This window comes from Protopterus annectens, chromosome 1.part0 (genome assembly GCF_019279795.1).
Source record: "Protopterus annectens isolate FY-2018-M chromosome 1.part0, PAN1.0, whole genome shotgun sequence".
NCBI lineage: Eukaryota > Metazoa > Chordata > Ceratodontiformes > Protopteridae > Protopterus > Protopterus annectens.
Genome location: NC_056725.1, coordinates 1,406,800,420 through 1,406,820,402, shown reverse-complemented (window position 1 = coordinate 1,406,820,402; position 19,983 = coordinate 1,406,800,420). Strand labels below are relative to the sequence as shown.

Sequence of the window (19,983 nt, the reverse complement as noted above, 5' to 3'; positions counted from 1 at the left end):
GTGGCATCACCTTTGAAAAGACTACTTTTAATTTTTCATTAAGCAGACATGTCATCTTTGTATACAGTTTCTTGTTCCTGCTTGTAGTATTTTAAAGGTTAATATTTTTTGCTTTATGTTTATAGGTTTTCACCAGAGATACTTGGAATGCAAGCCAGTTCAGCTCTTGTATGGTTGATTATTGAAGTATTAGCAATTTTGTTTGCTCTCTATCTGGTGACCGTGAACGCTGATTTAACCACTATTGACCTGATTGCTTTCTCTGGATATAAATATGTTGGGTGAGTTATACAGTTTTTATGCTTTATAAAATATTTGCAATTACAAGAAACAATATTTAACAAACTAGTTATTATTGTCAGTATATAACAAAAAATAAATAAAATGTTTAAAAATATTAATATAATGCAGAAACACTGCATTTTCTTCCTTTGAGTGCATAATCCATATTCTGAGGTGAGGAAAGTTCCTGAAGGGTGTCCATAAACAAGTCTATGTTAGGACTTCCCACTATCTTGCAGTGCTTCTTTTATAAATGGCTATCTTTTGGCCGAAGAGTGTGGTGTCTACCTGTGAAATTGTGACCTGCAATTGTTTAGTGTTTTTGGGTTGGTCTGGGGAAGAGACGAAAAGAACAGCAGTGGTCAGATCCCCATCCTTGTGGGATGGAGTTTGTGTCTGTGCATTTCCAGAGAAGATTGAATGAATAACCACAGGACACACGTGGCAGAGATGGAAGTGCAGACTTTATATTGCAGAGGCATGGATCTTGCTTCTTCGGGCTTTTCCTTTAAGTCACTGCATGTTTTGTTCAAATGGAAGGCAATGACTTTGTAGTCTATATTTAAAGTTATCAGTTGTGATCCAACAATAAATGAGAAAATAGTAATAGATGGAACAGTCAGATAAGAAACAGCAGAGGAGTTTAACTGGAAAAAAATCTTTTGTATTTGGCTTCTTCTTTTTGTCCCCTCATCAGCACAGCTATCTAGCTAAATCAGTACCCTGCTTGGCACATTGATTAATCCCCATCATGCCTTCAGATTATGACAGGTGACAGCAAAGTAATCTTTTTTTCATTGTACCAAGCATCCCCTCCATGAATATTTAAGGCTACAAATGTTCAGTACATGTATTCCAGGTCCTTAAATATGCATATGTTTGTACACATGCACCTATGATGTGCCAGCCAGCCCAGTACCTCCTAGAATAAGACCCTACCCTCATAGCATTTATCGGAGTGCACTCTAAATGGCATTCACTTCCTTCCCTCTTTCCCCTGAGAATTGTCAGGTTGGCATTGGCTATTCAGTCCCACTAATTTTGTCCTGCAGCACCTAGCCTACTTCTTGAGCTTTGGTTATTGGAGTTGTAGTCAGGTTTTAGCTTTGTGCATCACTACCTGCTGTTAACTTGGCTTCTGACAGCCAGCTTAGTCAGAAGAGGGAAAATCAAAAGATGGACATAAATGAAACCCACTCAATTGATACAGATAGTTCATTTATGAGCTACTGAGAAGCCAGGACACTTAGGTGACAGTTTGTTTCTAAGGAGCAGGTCATTGCTACCTGCATAAGTACATCTATAGAAATGAATAACTAGTGATATGGATCAAGATTACCAGAAACTAATTTTCAGACTAAAGAAACAGAGGGAATAACCTTTAGAACTTAGGAAACTTAATGACTTAACAATGGATGCTGTGATTTTGTTACAGTACTTCTACTAGCTGTTTGTCTGAGGTACACAAATGATCCTACACAGTGATGTGATATCCTGACATGATGAGCAGGCTTAAGAGCCAGCAGTGCATAATATGGTTTAAACCGTCGGAGACTGATATGATTGCCGCTTGTATGGTGTCACTCCTGGGTCCAGACTAAATTCTTTGTTGATGCGGACCACAGAAAGACATGCAGATGAGTTTGTGAGAATGTACATGCCGTAAGTACTGATATGACTGTAGAATACTGAAGGAGCAATATCAGCAGCTCATACAAAAATGCTGTTGATGCATTCTTTAATGTGCCTTGATTTGTTTTATTGACTTTTTTCTCTTTTTCTGCATTGTTCTGCAGTCTTCACCAGTACTCTCATGGAGGAATTGTTGTATTCCTAAATTCTGTGAGTATATTAAGTGTACCAGTTGCATCCTGTAACTACTGGGATGTTACATATAGGTCATTAGGCAGCTAATAGTGAACATTCATGGAGCAATTGCTGTATTCCTAAATTCTGTGAGTATATTAAGTGTACCAGTTGCATCCTGTAACTATTGGGATGTTATATATAGGTCATTAGGCAGGTAATAGCGAACATAAGATGGATAGAATAGGAGCCATAAAGAGCCATTTTTGTTCTTTCTCTTATCCCCATGTGGGGAATGCAGTGTACAGAGATCCTAAGCTTACTCAGATGCCCACTGCACATGCATTGAAGAAAGTGTGCCCCACCCCCCAGACAAACGAGCAGTTCTATTGAGGGGGTTACGTGTCCTTTCAAGCTTTTACAGAAGAGGTGGTATCCTGTGCTGTAATTAATAGTCCAGATCACCTCCTATGAAGTGATGGAGCAGACTGTTATCTGCTCATTCTCATCCCACCCACCTCCTTCAGCTCTATGTTCCCTTGTCAAGTGCAGGTCACTGGCATCACATTTAGGAGTGACTTTTGATACAAGATTTGCTTCAGTTTAATTATCTGGACTGCTTTTTTGCTGTCTTTGCTCGAACTGGATCTCATCTGTCTGCACAGGAGTTAATCTTCTAATTTTGTTCATAACCTATCATGAATGTAATGAGTTCTGATAACCTGATGCTTAATTAGCCTAATTGCTTTAGAATGTTTTGCAAATGTGAATTGTAAAAATGCAAGAGTGGCTGAATAATGTATTTGTTGATCTGGGTCACTGGTCAGGGTCTTGCCACAGTGCCAAAGTATATGGGCCTTGGAGATGATTATAGTAAGTTTGGGGTTGAAGAGGATGATACAGCATGAGGTATATGGTACTTACCTCCCAACATACACACAAAATAACCTGTGTTTTGAAAATCAGTGTTATTTTTCAAATTTTGTTTCATTTGGGACAGCCTTCATGTAGTGAGACTTTTATTGACTGACCAGGAGCCATTTTTTGCACATTGACTGAAGTTACTTTTAGTGGATGAGTTGGTTGTAGCTAATATGGACCAGAGATGTTAAACAGTGGTGCATTCGTCTAACCAGTTCGTTGCTGTGACAAAAGTTACTGGGCTAGTAAGACTATAGGCTGGTGTTGCTGGAGGCAGCAGGTGGGTAGGAAACGTTTAGATGAAATAAAGCCATGAAGAGCAAAGCCATCACTGAGGCAATGCTTTCTTTTAACACCTTTATTAACTTATCAGAAACCTACATTAACAGAAAAGAAGACTAACCATGTTAACATTTTACTCATTTACACACTTTATACATCACACATCTTCTTTCTATCTTCAGTACAGCATCACATAAATATCTGAATTCCTGCCTTCCCTTAAACTTCACTCCTCCTGAACATTATTCTGCTTATATTATTCTTACAAATTCCATTTATGTTCTATGTAATTTGCTCTGTTCCTTTTCTCAAGATCCCTCTTCCAGTTCTTTTATAAAATCCAATATTTTGAATACAGTTGCTTTAGACTTTCCATTTTCTGGTAATTAAGCATTAACATAACAGCTTGCCTGAAAGACTACAAACTGGTTGCTCTAACTTCAAATGTCATGAAATGCTTTGAGATGCTAGTTGAAAGGAATCTGTCAGCAAACCTTCCATCTAACTTCGACTCTCTACAGTTCATTTATCAGGCTAACAAATCCACTGTGAATGCTAATTCAGTGGCAGTCCACCCCTCACTTGATCATAGGGAGGGAAGAAATAACTACGTCAGGCTCTTGTTTATTGACTTTAGCTCAGCATTCAATACAGTGGTTTCAGTGAAGCTTATTGACAAGTTTGTACATGTTGGAGTTAGCAAGGTCATGTGCAACTGGATCCTTGACTTTTTGACAGACTGCAGAAAACGTGCTGGCGACAACACCTCAGGATGCATAATACTCCCCACCCGGTGTTCCTCAGGGTTGTGTGCCAAGACCTCTGTTGTTCACCATCCTCACCCATGACTGCTCTGAAAAGTACAACACCAATCACATCATTAAGTTTACAGATAATACTACTGTTGTGGGCCTCATCAAAGAGGAGGAGGAAAAAGCTTAAAGAGACAAGATCTACTCATTGATTGTTGTACTAAGAACAACCTAGACCTGAATGTCAGTAAAACAAAATAAGTCATTATAGACTTCAGGAAAAGGTCGACAACACATTCACTGCACAACATAAATTGTAAAGAGGTGTAAAGGATCAAATCTACAACATTTTTGGGGTGCACATTTTGGAGGCTCTCTCTTGGACTATGAACACTGAATGGTTGGTCAAAAAGCACATCAACGTCTCCAGTTTCTCAGAAGGCTCAAAAATGCATAGCTACCACTTACTGTTCTCACCACGTGCTACAGAGGAGCAGTTGAAATTATTTTCACTAGTAGCTTCACAGTTTGATTTGGGAACAGTACAATAGCAGAAAGAAAGAAGTTACAAAGTGTGGTGCGAGTTGCCAAAAAAAATCATGGACACCAACTTACTATCAATCCAGGATCTGTTCACAGCAAGAAGCATTAAATGTGCATCCAAAATAATTTGTGACCCCTCTCATCCTGCACACTGCTGGTTTACACAACTGTCTTCAGCCAAAAGATATCTCTTGGATTTATGGCATCTGTCAAATACAATAATTTGGATTTGACTGTGCATCTGATTCCAGAAGATCTTTACACGCTAACCCAAACTCTTAAGGAAGTTGTTAATAAAGCACAAGCGGTGCTGAAATGCACCCTTGAGAGTTTTGGAGCCCACCAGCATTCTACAAAAAGGTCCGATGAGTTTTCTTCTTCTTCTGATGAAGGAACTATCACAGGAGCTGATATTTTTGTGGCGACTCACTCTATAAGTAATTTTTTAAATGGGAATGAGGTGAATCCATTTACTAAAGTCAGCCCTTCAACAAAGGTTTCCATTTACGCTCAGGAGATGGTGCCTGAGATAAAAACGGTTATATATGATTTGGAAAAAAAAACTCTCTAGTTTAAATCAGTAGAGCTTGAAAATCATTATCTTAATAGATGCTGTGATTTGCACATCGTTCTCCTTGGCCTTAGAGTATACACATTTCCCACCAGGATTAGCTTTTTTGACTGTGTTTATCAGCAGATTAAAAGCGTTTACAACAAAGCAGGTTTGGAAGTGCTTAGACTTTTAATTGGTTGGAACACTGAGAAAATGAGTCTTTTAAAGGAACAGATTAAGTCTTGGGATACTCAAATTTGTAAGCATTCTTCCTTTAAATTGTTTCAACATTTATGCTATGGATTAGTGGATAAAATTGAGAGACATGTGGCCATGGTCACTGACGAGAAAAAGAGGATATTAGTTAGGGGCATTGCTGCTTATCAACAAGGGCAGGCCTTCATACTGAAAAAGACTGGGACCAATGGTGTTAAATCAAGGGTCTATGTTAGAACAATGAAGTTTCAAAACTTCGAATGTTCTAATATCGACCCCTAGTAACCGAAAACTGATAACATCGAAAATTCAGAACAGCAAATTTTTTCTTAGGCAAAAAATTTGTTGTTTCAAAACACATACACACAAAACAAACACACCAAACAAACAGCAATCCACACACATACACCTAAAATCTTACATCTTAACCCTACACTAAACTGTACATACACCACTATCTACCCACTTACCTTAACCCAAACCCTAATCCTAAGGTCCATCACTATCGCACACACACCTCACCCGCGCCCTAACCCTAACTCACCTAACCTGCCCTAACCCTCACGTCCACACAATCGCACACTTACCAGAACTCTACCCGTAACTTTCCACCACAGTGCTAAAAATAGCAAAGCGACAGGAATGGACAACCAAATTCTTTCCCTAGGAAAGAATTCAGTTTTCTGAAACTTCGCTATTTTCAGCTTTCGCTTATTAGGGGTCGATATTAGAACATTCGAAGTTCTGAAACTTCAGTGTTCTAATATAGAGCCTTAAATCAACCTATCCACAGAATCATAAGAATAGTACAGCTGGCAGCAGACTTGATAGACTTGATTCCTTCAGCAGCATCCAGAATGTGATGCCCCCCCCCCCCAAGAGTACCTCCTCTGATTTAAATGACCAAGATGAACCAGGGGAGGTTCACTCTGTTATGGACAGTATAGGGCTTCAGAGCGAATTGAAAGATTTCAACAAACACAATAATTCTTTTTGTTTAACTTCATCAGAAATGAATAGCCCACCTTCGAATCAGGAAGTTTTAAATGGTGGAGGAAAGAAATGGGGGAAGGGCCGGGGCCGCTAGTTTCTGAATGGCATGTATTTAATCTTACCAATAGAGTTTTTTCAACAGTTGAATTGAATATTTTATTGAAAGGATTTACTTTTATTCCTACAAATAGAGCTTCTGTAGTAAACGTTAGATTTTAAGTCTCGTGCTAGAAAATTTAATTTTAAGGTATATTTGTAATAATTTTATCACCTAAGAAAAACGGAGAATTTAAAAAAATGAGTACTGTTAATCCACCTTTTAGTACCTTGTATTTTTATCTGTGTGTGAAACTGAGCTACACAATTTATTTAATAGAATGTGTAAGAATGATAATTTTTTTAAATGGCTACAATCTGAATAAAGAAGAATTTCAAGCATTGACAAAACTAAAAGGATATTCTAATTTAAGATTTATGAGAACAGATAAGGGTACTGGGTTAGTAATAATGGAGCATAAGGAGTATGTGTGGGCAATAAATTATTACTGTTAGATCAGAATAGTTACAAAAAGGTATTCAAAGATTGTTAGAAAATATTATCAAACATTGATCTGTCCCTGTTAGATTTATTACATCAAGGATACATTTCTGTTGAATTATTTGAATTTTTAACTGTGGAGGAGCCCCAATTGGGCACCCTATTTGGTATAGCTAAAATGCATAAGGATCCCATGCATGCTCCTTTTAGGCCCATAGTTTCTGCTCACTTTAATAAAACAGGTAGAATTTCCACTTGGATAATATTTTAAATCCAATGGTGCAGGCAAGTGAATAGTATTTAAAAGACTCTAGGGTTTTTTAGACAAGCTCAAAAATTATTCTTTTACTCAGACTGAAACATTTTTATGTACCATAGACATTTGTTCACTTTTTACCTCTATTGACAAGAAGGATTAGAATTTGATAGGCTTTATCTTAACAAATACATTAAGGATTTTAATTTGGATATTCAAGCAATTTGTCAGCTATTGGAGTCGATACTTGGCAATAACTTTCATTTTCGAAGACGGTATTCTCCAAGTTATTGGGGTTGCAATGGGGGCTCAGGTCACCCCCGTTTTTTACTAACCTGGTCCTATGTTGGTGGTTGAAAGAATTTTTTTGAGAGAACTACCAAATATTTTAGATTTGTCAGCTTTTACAAAAGGTACATAGATGGTTTGTGTTTTATTTGGACAGGGCATTTTGCTTCCTTCCAAGAGTTTCTCCAACAGATTAATGATAGTGTAACATGGTTAAGTTTTGTGGAAAGGAATAGGGGGGAGACTGTTCATTTTTTAGATACAAAGGTTACCATAGATGTTAAGGAAAACAAGTTTATTAGAAATATTTCGTAAATACACCTTTACTAATAATTGCCTTCATTTTGACAGTTTCTATCCAGTGTTTATGAAGCTGAATGTATTTAGAGGGCAGCTTGTTAGAATTAGTAGGTTAATTAGCAAAGATGAACATTTTGCACAAGAAATGAAAATAATAATTAACCTATTTAAACATTGTGGTTATCCTGCAGACAAGCTTAGAATTATTTACAGCAGTGTACTGAGGCAAACATGCTACGTTTCCCCCAATTCTAATAGCATTGTTTGCCTCAAGAAATGGTAACAAGCCACCCTATGATGGTTTACACAAAGATTTAAGATGTTCATTTCCAATTTCCATGAGTGTTGATGGTCCCATTATAAGAAAGATCATTTCTAATAATTGGAAGATAATAATGGGGAACCAAGACCTATCCAAAGTGTTAGGACCAGGTCCTGATTATATTAAAAAAAAAACTAGAAATTTAAAACAGATTTTATAAAGACCTTTTTCAACATCTACTGCTATCCAGGTTCCTAGAGTTTGTTGTATGTTTGTCAAAATTGTTCTTACTGTAGATATATATTCTAATGGCGAGCAATTTTTATTTCAAACACATAAATTACACACTGACAGCACAAGATAGATGTAATTGCCAGAGCAATGGTTTGACGTACCTTGCTAGCTGTTCCAGTTGTGATGGTTTTTATGTGGGTAAAACCACTAGGAGATTAGGATAAGAGAACATATTTTAGCAATAAAGAAAAAGGATAAAACCAGTGCTTTGGCAAGGCATGCACAAGAATGCAAGGATTTTTGAAAGTTTCAGTTTGTAGTTGTTGAAAGAATAGATAAAAGGAGCTTTGTAGGGCATTTTAATAGTTTTAGAATATAATGAGCTGAAATGGCAATTGTTTTTATGGGCATGGCAATTGTTTTTAAGGGCTGACACAGCCCCAGGTATTGATGAAAGTATTTCTGTTATTGTTATTTTTTTTTTTAATATAAGGGATTTTAATATTTGTACTTTTGCCTGCACTAAGTAAGATTGTTGCTTTAAGAATACACTTAGTAGTGGATTGTATGTTTGATTGGTTAGTTGTAAGGATGTCAGTTTTTATAATTCTTTAAAAGCATTAGTTTGTTTTTTGAATGTATTCTGAAGAAGTTTTTCATTGGTTAAGAATGAAAGCACTTCATTAATCAGTGTCCGCGTATATTACTTTGGCAGTCCTCAGTTCATTGCTTTGTGTTTAAGTCGTACAACTTTGAGAGGAGCCCTCCCACTTTAATTCTTAGCTCTAATCCTTCATATATCCTTCTAATTCTGACCTGGGCATTGTACGGCCCCTGGGCCACATCCGGTCATTTGGCTGTCCATGACTAGCCCACAGAGCCAGAGCCACATGAGGCTTAAACATTTATTTTAATAATATATTAAAAAAAACCTACCTTGTACCGCGATGGTGGTGTATTCTTCTTTAAGGAGAACCATGTGTGCACCGCACGCATGCCACTCTGGAAGTAAACACATTCTACACTTGCGCATGGAATTTAAGCTAAGCCATTCTGTAAGAGAAAGAGGTAAGAGTGTGTGTGTGTGTGTGTGTGTGTGTGTGTGTGTGTGTGTGTGTGTGTGTGTGTGTGTGTGTGTGTGTGTGTGCGTGTGTGCGTGTGCGTGTGTGTGTGCGTGTGTGTGTAATTTAAACTAGCAATTCTATTTGTATGAAAGATAAAGTGTGTTGTGTGCTGTTGTATGAGAGAAGGTGTGTCTGTGTGCGTTTGTGTAAAATTTAAACTAGCCATTCTTTGCTGTATGAGAGAGAGAGAGAGGGAGAAGAGAGTATGTTGTTGTGTGAGATAGTAGATGTGTGTTGCTGTGCAAGAGTAGAGAGAAGGTAGGTATGTGTGTGGGTGTGGGTGTGTTTGTAACATACCTCTCAACTGTCCAGATTTAGCCACATAGTTTTTGGTCTGTTTCTTATAACATTTTTTGTTCTTTTGGCAATTCACAGAAGACTGAAGTCACTAAATAACTTGTATATGAGTTTCAGACTGCATAACATTCAGAAATGCATGCTAACACACATCCTCTTATTCTAGCAAAATTTGTGGTTTTCTGGCAAATCACTGAAGATTAAAATAATTGTCATACATTTGAGTTTCAGACTTCATTTCCTTCAGAAAAATGCATGCCAAGACAAATCCTGTTATTCTAGCAACTTTCTAAATCTGTAAGAGAATATTTAAAGTATATTCCTATTTTTGGGTACGGTATGTAATGCCGTTAGTCAGTTAACTTGACAAGGCTTCACGGTGTAATTTGGTTGCAGGAGACATGAGCCTGAATCCTCTATACCAACTACCAGACTGCTGAACAAATTGTGAGTTTCAATGGACACAGTAACCTGAGTCCTCTAGTCTATACCAGCTACCAGAATGCTGACGGAATTATGACTTTGAGTTTCAGTACATTTTCAGGAAAGTATGACTTTCATCCGTTTTCAAAGAATTGTGAGTTTCAGGGGAAGAGAAATTTACTGTTGCTCATGCTAAGTTTGTTTTCAATGTACAACTGTTTTGTTTAGTAAATGGCAATCACTGTTTGTGCTATAGAATTTGAAAGCAGTGTTAGCATAATTGCCTTTGGTGCAGAAGGCTGTGGATTCTACTCCCACACCATGTAGAACAGATGGAGTGCCAGTATTGCAGTGCCCTTTCAATTGCTGATTTATTTGGTGCATTTTAAGGGGGATAGGGGGTTCTGCACTCCTGAGTATGTCCTTTGTATGAGATGCGTAATAACTATGAACTTGTCTGTTTGTCATTTCCTATTGCAATATTACCAGCTTATCAATTTTTTTTAATGTTACATAGGCAATTAATTCTTCAAGGGCAGCAGGCACTGAATTTGTAGATGAAACACTGAAATGTAAAGTTGTTTGCCATTATCAACCTCTTCATTAGTTACAGATCTCTTTAATGTGGAATTCGGATGAATTTTAGTTCTGCAGAAATTCTGTTTATTAACTGATATTGGTGGATTGTAATTATTTCAGTATCTGTAATCACTGTAGAAGTAAATAAGAAAGCAGTATGCACACTGACAGGTTTGAACAGTGTTTATGGTAACTGGAGAGAAATAGCCACGTAGTAGAACACTGGAATGGCTAGGGAGTGGGCTGCTGACAGGAACGGAAAAAGAGTGCAGGAGAGGGGAGTAAATGGGCGGGGTTATGGTTGGTACGAGGAGTACGTCATTGGTCCTGCCCTCCAAAACAGTCTCAGCTTCCCATGTGGCCTCTTGAGAAAATTAATTGCCCACCCCTGTTCTTCTTCTTTTTCCTTAAGCTGCTCCCGTTAGGGGTTGCCACAGCGGATCATGTTTCCATTTCTTCTTGTCCTCTGCGTCTTGCTCCGTCACACCAACCATCTGCATGTCCTCTCACCACATCCGTAAACCTTATCTTGGGCCTTCCTCTTTTCCTCTTACCTGGCAGCTCCATCCTTAGCATCCTTCTCCCAATGTTACCCAACATCCCTCTTCAGCACATGTCCAAACCAAAGCAATCTCGCCCCTCTGGCTTTGTCTCCAAACTATCTAACCTGAGCTGACCCTCTAATATTCTCATTAAAAATCCTGTCCATCCTCATCACACCCACTGTAAATCTTAACATCTTTAATGCTGCCACCTCCAGCTCTGATTCCTGTGTTTTTATCAGTGCCACCATCTCCAACCTATGTAACATGGCTGGTTTCACTACCATCTTGCAGACCTTCCCTTTTACTCTTACTGGTACCTATCTGTCACAAATCACTCCTGACACTGTTCTCCTCCCACTCCACTCTGCCTGCACTCTCTTCTTCACCTCTGTTGCACACTCACCATTACTCTGAACTGTTGATCCCCAGTATTTTAAGTCATCAACTTTAGCCAACTCTACTCAGTGCATTCTCACCATTCCTCTGTCTTCCCCCTCATTTGCATACATATATATTCTGTCTTAGTCCTGTTGGCCTTCATTCCTCCCCTCTCTAGAGCATATCTCCAGCTCTCCAGGGTCTCCTCAACCTGTTCCCTACTCTCAGAATGTCATCCGCAAACATCATAGTCTATGGGGACTCCTGTCTGATCTCGTCTGTCGACCTGTCCATTACCATTGCAAATGAGACCTTTAACGCATCTACCTCAGACCTCACCACTGTCACATTGCCATCCTACATATCCTGTACCACTCTTAAATACTTCTCTGCCACTCCCAACGTCCTCATACTGTACCACAACTCCTCTCTAGGCACCCTGTCATATGCTTTCTCTAAGTCCACAAAGACACACTGCAACTCCTTCTGACCTTCTCTATACTTCAGCAACACCCAAACAGCAAACATCACATCTGCAGTGCTCCTTCCTGGTGTGAAACCGTACTGCTGTTCACTAATCATCACCTCTCTTCTTAACTTAGATTCCAGTACTGTTTCCCATAACTTCATGCTGCGGTTGATCCATTTTATCCCTCTCTAGTTACCACAGCTCGGCACATTACCCTTATTCTTAAAAATTGGTACCAAAACACTTCTCCACTCCTCAGGCATCCTCTCACTTTCCAAGATTTCATTAAACAGTCTAGGAGAGATGGCAGTGGAGTTTTTAACCAAGAACCTACATTCTTCCACAGGTATGTCATCTAGACCAGCAGCCTTTCCATTCTTCTTCCTCTTCATAGCTGTCCTTGCTTCCTCCTTGCTAATCGTTGCACTTCCTGATTCACTATCCCCACATCATCCAACCTTCTCTTTCTCTCTCTCTCTCATTCTCTTCATTCATCAGCCCCTCAAAGTACTCTTTCATCTGCTCAACACACTCTACTCGCTTGTGAGTATGTTTCCCTCTTTATCCTTTATCACCTTAACCTGCTGCACATCTTTCCCAGCTTGGTCCCTTTGTCTAGCCAATCAGTACAGGTCCTTTTCTCCCTCCTTAGTGTCCAGCCTTTCATACAACTCACTATATAGGTTCATAGGTTGGTACTGGGCTATCTGCCCGAAGGCATATATTAGCCCAGCCACGTTGTGCGGTATTCACCACCCCTTTAGTAGTTCGCTAGACCCTTGTACTAGCAGCTAGTACCCTTGGCCCCTATCTAGTAGTGCTGTTGGTGTGATCCCCGGTGTGAACTTTGTTACCCATCCACTCATCAAGGTTCCTCTTGAAGAGTGATAGTGAGGGGCTCTGTCTTATGTAGATCGGGACCCTGTTCCATAGTAAGGGAAGTCTCTGCGAGGGGAATCTATCCCTCCAGCATGTTCTATTCATTGTTGTGTTGAGGTTTATATCCCTAGAGCGTGTAGCTCGAGTAGATTTGGTTTTGCTAAGATGGAGCATGTTCAACAATTCTGGGTTGGACATGGCTCTGTACGTTAGACAGAGATCGCCTCTGAGAAAGTGGAATGCAACAGAGAACAGTCTTAGCTTTTTCAAATGTGCTGCATAGGGCAACTGTTTGAGGCCAGTAATCCTCTTGGTTAGGTACCTCTGTGGTCTCTCCAGCTGCTGGAGATGTCTAGCCAGGTACATTCCAGTTGGTGCATTGTACTCAATAATGGGTCTGATGAGGGAAGAGTAGAGGGGCACCATTACATCCTTAGATCTTGATGCGAACCCTTTCGTGATCAGATGGGTCACATAGAAGGATTTTATAACCACTTTGGCAACATGGTTATCAAAGGAAAGCTGACTATCTACTTGGGTCCCTAGATCCCTTATTTCTTCTTCAGATTTCAGGGGATTACCTCCTATGTTGTAGTTTGCGGGTACTCTGTTGTTTCCAAAGGGGATTACTACGCATTTTTTGCATTTAGCTTGAGACCATGGCTTTGACACCATGCATCAGTCTCATTTAGGCCCTTCTGGAGGATCTCCATGTCAGCCGGAGACTCTATTATAGCACCCAGTTTGCAGTCGTCCGCAAACTTAGTCAGCCACAGCCCTTCCGTGCTTGCCTGTACTTCTGAGAAGTATATGCCAAACAGGAGGGGCCCCAGGACAGAGCCCTGAGGCTCACCACTCGTTACTGGTCTGGATATGCCTTTTCCTAGGCCTTCACCTCTTTCTTCACCATATGCCTCATCTCCTTGTACTCTTGTCTACTTTTTTCATCTCTGTCTCTCTGACAATCCCACTTCTTCGCCAACCTCTTCCTCTGTATACTCTCCTGTACTTCCTCATTACACCACCAAGTATCCTTGTCCTCCTTCCTCTGTCCAGATATCACACCAAGCACCTTTCTAGCTGTCTCCCTTGCCACCTCTGCTGTGGCTGCCCAGTTATCTGGTAACTCTTCACTGCCACCCAGTGCCTGTCTTAACTCCTTCCTTGACTCCACCTTACAGTTATCCTTTTTCAGCTTCTACCATTTGATCCTTGGCATTGCTCTCACTCTCCTCCTTTTCTTCTTGATTGTCAGTGTCATCCTGCAGACCACCATCCTATGCTGCCTAACTGCTTTACCTTGTCACCACTTTGCAGTTTCCAATCTCCTTCAGACTTGCCCTGCTGCCTAGGATATAATCCACCTGTGTGCGTCTTCCTTCACTCTTGTATGTCACCTTATGCTCCTCCCTCTTCTTAAAGTATGTATTCACCACAGCCATGTCCATCCTTTTCGCAAAATTCACTACCATCTGACCTGCACTCCTCTCCTTAACATTGTAGCTACCTATCACCTCCTCACCCCCTCTGATGCCTTTACCAACATGCTCATTGAAATCTATGCCAATCACCACTCTCTTAACCTTGAGTACACTCTCCACCACTTCATCCAGCTCCCTCCAAAATTTTTCTCTCTCATCCATCACGCACCCAACTTGTGGAACATATGCACTAACAACATTCATCACTGCACCATCAATTTCCAACTTCATAAAACATCACCATATACGACACTCTTTTCACCTCCAAAACACTCTCTTGACATACTGTTCCTTCAGGATACTCCTACCTCATTTCTTCTCCCATCCACACCATGGTACAACAAATTGAATCCGCTTCTGATACACTTGGCTTTACTCCCCTTCCATCTAGTCTCTTGCACGCACAATATGCCAACCTTCCATCTCTTCATTATATCAGCTAGCTGTCTGCCTTTACTAGTCATACTGCCAACATTCAAAGTTCCTACCCTCACTTCCATACCACTGTCTTTCCTACTCTCCTCCTACCTCGGGACATCCCTTCCCCCTCAACTTCTCCTTCAGCCAACAGTAGCCCACTTTCCACCAGCACCCAGTTGGTTAACAATACTGGAGGCGGTCGTTGTTAACCTGGGCCTCGACTGATCCGGTATGGAAATCTGTCCGTATATTTGATCTGGCAAAAATTTTACACCAGATGCCCTTCCTGACGTAACCCTCCCCATTTATCTGGGTTTGGGGCCAGCACGAAGAAATACACTGGCTTGTGCATCCCCTGGTGGCTGTGTTAACCCCTGATGTTCTTCGTGTTTCACTGTTGCAGTCATCACATTTGGGTTATCTGCTTGTAGTAGCCCTCAGTTGGCCTGATTATCAATGTCTTGGGTCCTGTGTCAGTTGCTGTCTCATCTTCCGTGACGTCAGGTAGTCAGGGGTATAAAGCATGCAGCCGACACCATTACATAAGTCTTTCTTGCCGTGCGGTGCCTGAAGCAGAAGCAGTTTGCAAGTGCCGGTCGGCCGACTCCTGAAATTTTCGTTTTCGAGTTTCAGAACCGAAGTCTTCAACTAAACCTAAGTACCGTGTTGGGGAAGCTTTTTCTTGCTCTAAACCGATTTCAGTAAAAGTCAATAATTGTATTTCTTGTGGAAAGCAAATACCTCATAAATAGTTTAATTCGTGCTGTATTTCTTGCCTAGGCCCTGACCATGACATACCTCGCTGTCAGTTTTGTGCCTTATTTAAACCACAAACTATTCGTTGTCTGTATATTTTCGCTTCTAAATGTTTTGGTACTCGGTTCAATTATCCAGATATGTCTTTGGTAAGCCACCCGACTACCGACATTCCGAAAAAACGCAAGGATAAAGACAGAGACAGGCCGCCTAGGTCCAAAGCTGCCGACAACGTTTCTCCTAAGCAAGTCGTCAGCTCGCCAGTACTCCAGTGAGGTGCTAGGAGGTTCCTCACAAAGCTAAGTGTAAGAGGAGACACGTGGACTCCCCCGAGTCCCTTACAGAAGATACGGACTTAGATGAAGGGGAAGGCTCCCCAAGGTCACCCCCCGAGGATGTCTCCTTTGGAGACATCATGGAAATGCTCATGATTAGGGGAGGGTGGTCTGCCCCCAAGGCTTCCTCCGATGAGTCCGTATTCCTAGAGGTGTTCGAAGCAGGGCCATCTACCTCTTGGGTGTCCCCTCCCCCCCGACCCCCTGGTGGACCTTATTTCCACCAGGGCTTGGAAGGAGCCGGACACTGTAGAGCCAGTCCCCAAGCGCCCAGATAGGATCCTGAGTCCCCCTACAGAAAGAACCCACTGTAGCAGAGGTCCCCCCGTGGATGCCATGTTGGTGGCGGTGGCCACCAAGAGGGAGTTGGCTCAGGAGAGCTCCGCGGTCCACCCACCGAGTAAGGAGTCTCGGGCGATGGACCGCCTTGGGAAGCGGGTTTTCAGTTCAGCAACCTTCTCCATGAGGGCGCTGAACTATATGGCACACGTCATCCGGATGCAGCGAGATCTAATAAAAGAATACGCTGCCTCCCCCCAGAGTCCATGTCGGAAGGGGACAAGCAGCTGTACTCCTCCCGAATGTCCACTCTACGTTCAGTTTCCAACACCTCTATGCGGCTCTTGTCTCACGCCATGGAAGGAGCCGCTAGAGCTGGCAGAGCCGGCCTGGTAATGAGGCACCAAGCCTGGCTCCGACATTGTGACTTCTCGGAACCCTTTAAGGCATCATTCGCAAATGCCCCCTTGATGGTTCTGCATTGTTTGGCAGAACCGTTTGCGACACTTTAGTCCAGAGCGAGAAAGATGGGAAGACGTTGTCTGCCGTCGGAGTCCGCTTCTCTGCTCCCCAGAGGTCCTTTTCTAAGAACCAAAAGGGTCAGAAGAAGATGTGGTTCTGGAAATCGCATCAGTCCCAGTCTGCTCCGGACAACCAGTCCTCTCGTGGCAGAGGAGGACAGGGAGGACGCCGCCCTAGAGGCAGAGGGGGTCCCAGGAAATTTTGGGTCCAGAGAACCCTTCTCTGAGAGGCCCACGCAGAACCCCTGAGGGGTTGCCCGGCTGCTCCACTCTGGAGGCAGTCGGGGGGGTGTCTTTCGAGGCACCTAGCAATGTGGGAGTCCATAACAGATCGCTGGGTGCTTCGCATCATATCCAGAGGCTACCAAATTCCCTTTATTGTAACCCCAAAAACCAGAAGCCTCCCCGACGTGCCACCCAATCAGAGGGAGGTGGCTGCTACAGAAATTCAGCAGCTTTTACAAAAAAGAGCCATCCAACCCGTCCCCCCAGATCAGTTCAGATCGGGGTTTTACTCCAGGTTCTTTCTGGTGCCAAAAAAGACAGTGGGACTTGAGGTCCATCCTCGACCTCTCTCTCTTGAACCTGGCAGTACCCAAAGAAAAGTTCCGGATGGTCACGCTACAATCTATTCTCCCCCTGTTACGGGAGAACGACTGGATGTGCTCGATAGACCTCAAGGATGCGTACTGCCACATTCTTGTGGACAGACGTTACAGGAGGTTCCTCCGCTTCCGGTTGGGAGCCAGTCACTTTCAGTTCAGAGCCCTCCCCTTCGGTCTCACCTCAGCCCCCAGGGTGTTCACCAAAGTCTTGGCGGTTATAGCGGCCCACCTGAGGCTTCAGGGAATTCAGGTCTTTCCGTACCTGGATGACTGGCTCCTCATCGCCCCAACAAGGCATCTGCTCTGTTCAGGTAGGGATTATTTCCTCAATCTTGCTCCACGCCTAGGGTTGACTGTCAGCATGGCTAAATCCTCTCTGGCTCCTACACAGGTAATAGATTTCATAGGGGCGAGATTGGATTCCAGACTAATGCTTGCCTTCCTGACTCCCGATCGGCTTCAGAACCTGAGGTTGCATGTTCAGGCCATTCTCCAACTTCCTGCTCCACCGGCGGAATTGATCCTTAGGGCTCTAGGGCCATGGCGGCAGCAATTCCTCTGCTGCCCCTAGCCCGTCTAAATATGAGGGTCCTGCAGTGGACCCTCCAGGTACAATGGTCCCTGTCTCGCAACCCCCTGTCCCATCCTATTCCCCTAACCAGGGCTTGCAGAGGGTCACTCGTGTGGTGGCTCCAGTCCCCGAGCCTTCACACGGGGCGACCATTCTCGATGCCTTCCCCCGTCGCCACAGTGACCACGGACGCCTCTTGCCTGGGGTGGGGGGGTACTATTCAGGCAGAACGGTCCAAGGCACGTGGAACGACACAGGAGACCTCCTTGCATATCAATGTCCAAGAGATGAGGGCGGTGCTTTTGACGTTGCAGGCACTTCACAACCTTCTTCCGACTGGGACGATTGCGGTACAAACGGACAACATTCAGTTGTCTGGTACATCAACAAACAGGGAGGAACCAGGTCTTATCCTCTCTGTCGCGAGGCCATGAGAGTATGGGAATGGGTGATATCCACCAACCGCTTTCTCATTGCAACGCACATTCCGGGACGGTCCAACATCCTAGCAGACAGGCTCAGTCGTTCGATTCTGACCCCATGCGAATGGTCTCTCAATCCTCTAGTAGCGAAGCAAATATTTGCCCAATGGGGGCAACCCTGTTGCAATCTTTTTGCCTCTCCTTCAAATACCAAATGCAACAGTTACTTCGCTCTAATCCCCCCTCAGGGGGAGTCCCCAAGAGACTGTCTAGTACATGCTTGGCCTCCCGGTCTCCTTTACGCTTACCCTCCATTGCCCATGATGCTAAAACTCTTACAGAAAGCCAGTCGGCTGGGGAGCAAAATGATCCTCATTGCCCCATTCTGGCCTTGTCAAACGTGGTTCCCGTACCTGTGGTCTCATTTGATTCATCCACCCTGGATTATGGATCCCCTCCCGGATCTCATTACTCACCCTCTGGGTCTTCCGACCCCCAACCTGGTCAACCTCAAGCTAACGGCTTGGTTGCTCGTTCCACTCTTGATAAGGACTCCCGGAATCTCCTCCATCCTAGTAGCAGCACATAAACCTTCCACCAGAAGGTTCTGTCGGAGTAAGTGGAAACGTTTCTCCATTTGGGCGGAGCACCATCACTTAGATCCTTTCACGGCGCCTCTTACGTCGGTTTTGAATTTTCTAACTACCCTTTTTCATCAAGGGGCTAGCTGCTCTACAGTCAAGGTACAACTAGCAGCGATTTCGCATTATCATGTAGGGCATGAATCGGGCCCTCTAATTACTTCCAAGCTTTGTAAAGCTTTCCTCAAGGGTACCTTCCTTCTCAGACCTCCGGTCAGGGAGGTAGTACCCCCATGGAATTTATCTTTGGTTCTACAGCCCTTGACAAGCCCCCCTTTCGAGCCGGCGGCTATGGTTGATCTTAAATACCTCTCTTGGAAGACAGCCTTCTTGGTGGCCATTACTTCAGCTAAAAGGATCTCTGAGCTTCAGGCTCTCTGTGTTAAACTGCTGTATTTAGCCTTCCATCAGGATAAAGTTTACCTCAGGATCAATCCGTCCTTTCTACCTAAGGTATCTTCGGAAGCTAATATTAATCAATTTATTAATCTTCCCGTGTTCTTTCCCAACTACCAGAACAAAGGAGAGTACAAACTGCATTCCTTGGATGTGCACAGACAATTACGCTTTTATATTCATCGAACTGCTGGACATAGGCAATCTGACCAGTTGTTTGTCTCCTTTGCCAAAACAAATTTAGGCAAGTCAATTTCTAAAGTTACCCTGTCACGGTGGATAGCTAGTTGTATCCTCTTGGCATATCAGAGTTCAGGAAGGCCTGCACCTCAGGGAGTCTGAGGTCATTCTACTAGGGCCATCGCTACTTCGGCGGCTTTTAAATCTAGGGTTCCCTTGGATGATATTTGTTCCGCAGCCACTTGGGCTTCATCTCATACCTTTATCAGCCATTACAAACTGGATGTTGTCTCCAGAGGTAGGGCGTCCTTTGGCTCTACAGTGCTCCGGAATATTCTTCCATAAAGGCCACCCAGGATTCAGGTAGCTGGGGACTCTGTCCCAAAGGTTGCTGACAAATGAAGTTCCTACTTCAGATTAAGAAGTTATGTACTCACCATAACATTCCATCTGAGT

At 42.8% G+C, this 19,983-nt stretch overlaps 1 protein-coding gene across 1 annotated transcript in view; it reads left to right on the top strand.

Annotated features, from left to right (window-relative positions):
* Positions 1-19,983, top strand: part of LOC122802317 (protein YIF1B-A-like) — a 764,428-nt gene that overhangs the window by 725,762 nt on the left and 18,683 nt on the right. The window contains exon 6 of the mRNA XM_044071990.1: positions 126-281. Coding sequence (XP_043927925.1) covers positions 126-281 — 156 coding nt within the window. The remainder of the gene's footprint in view (positions 1-125; positions 282-19,983) is intronic.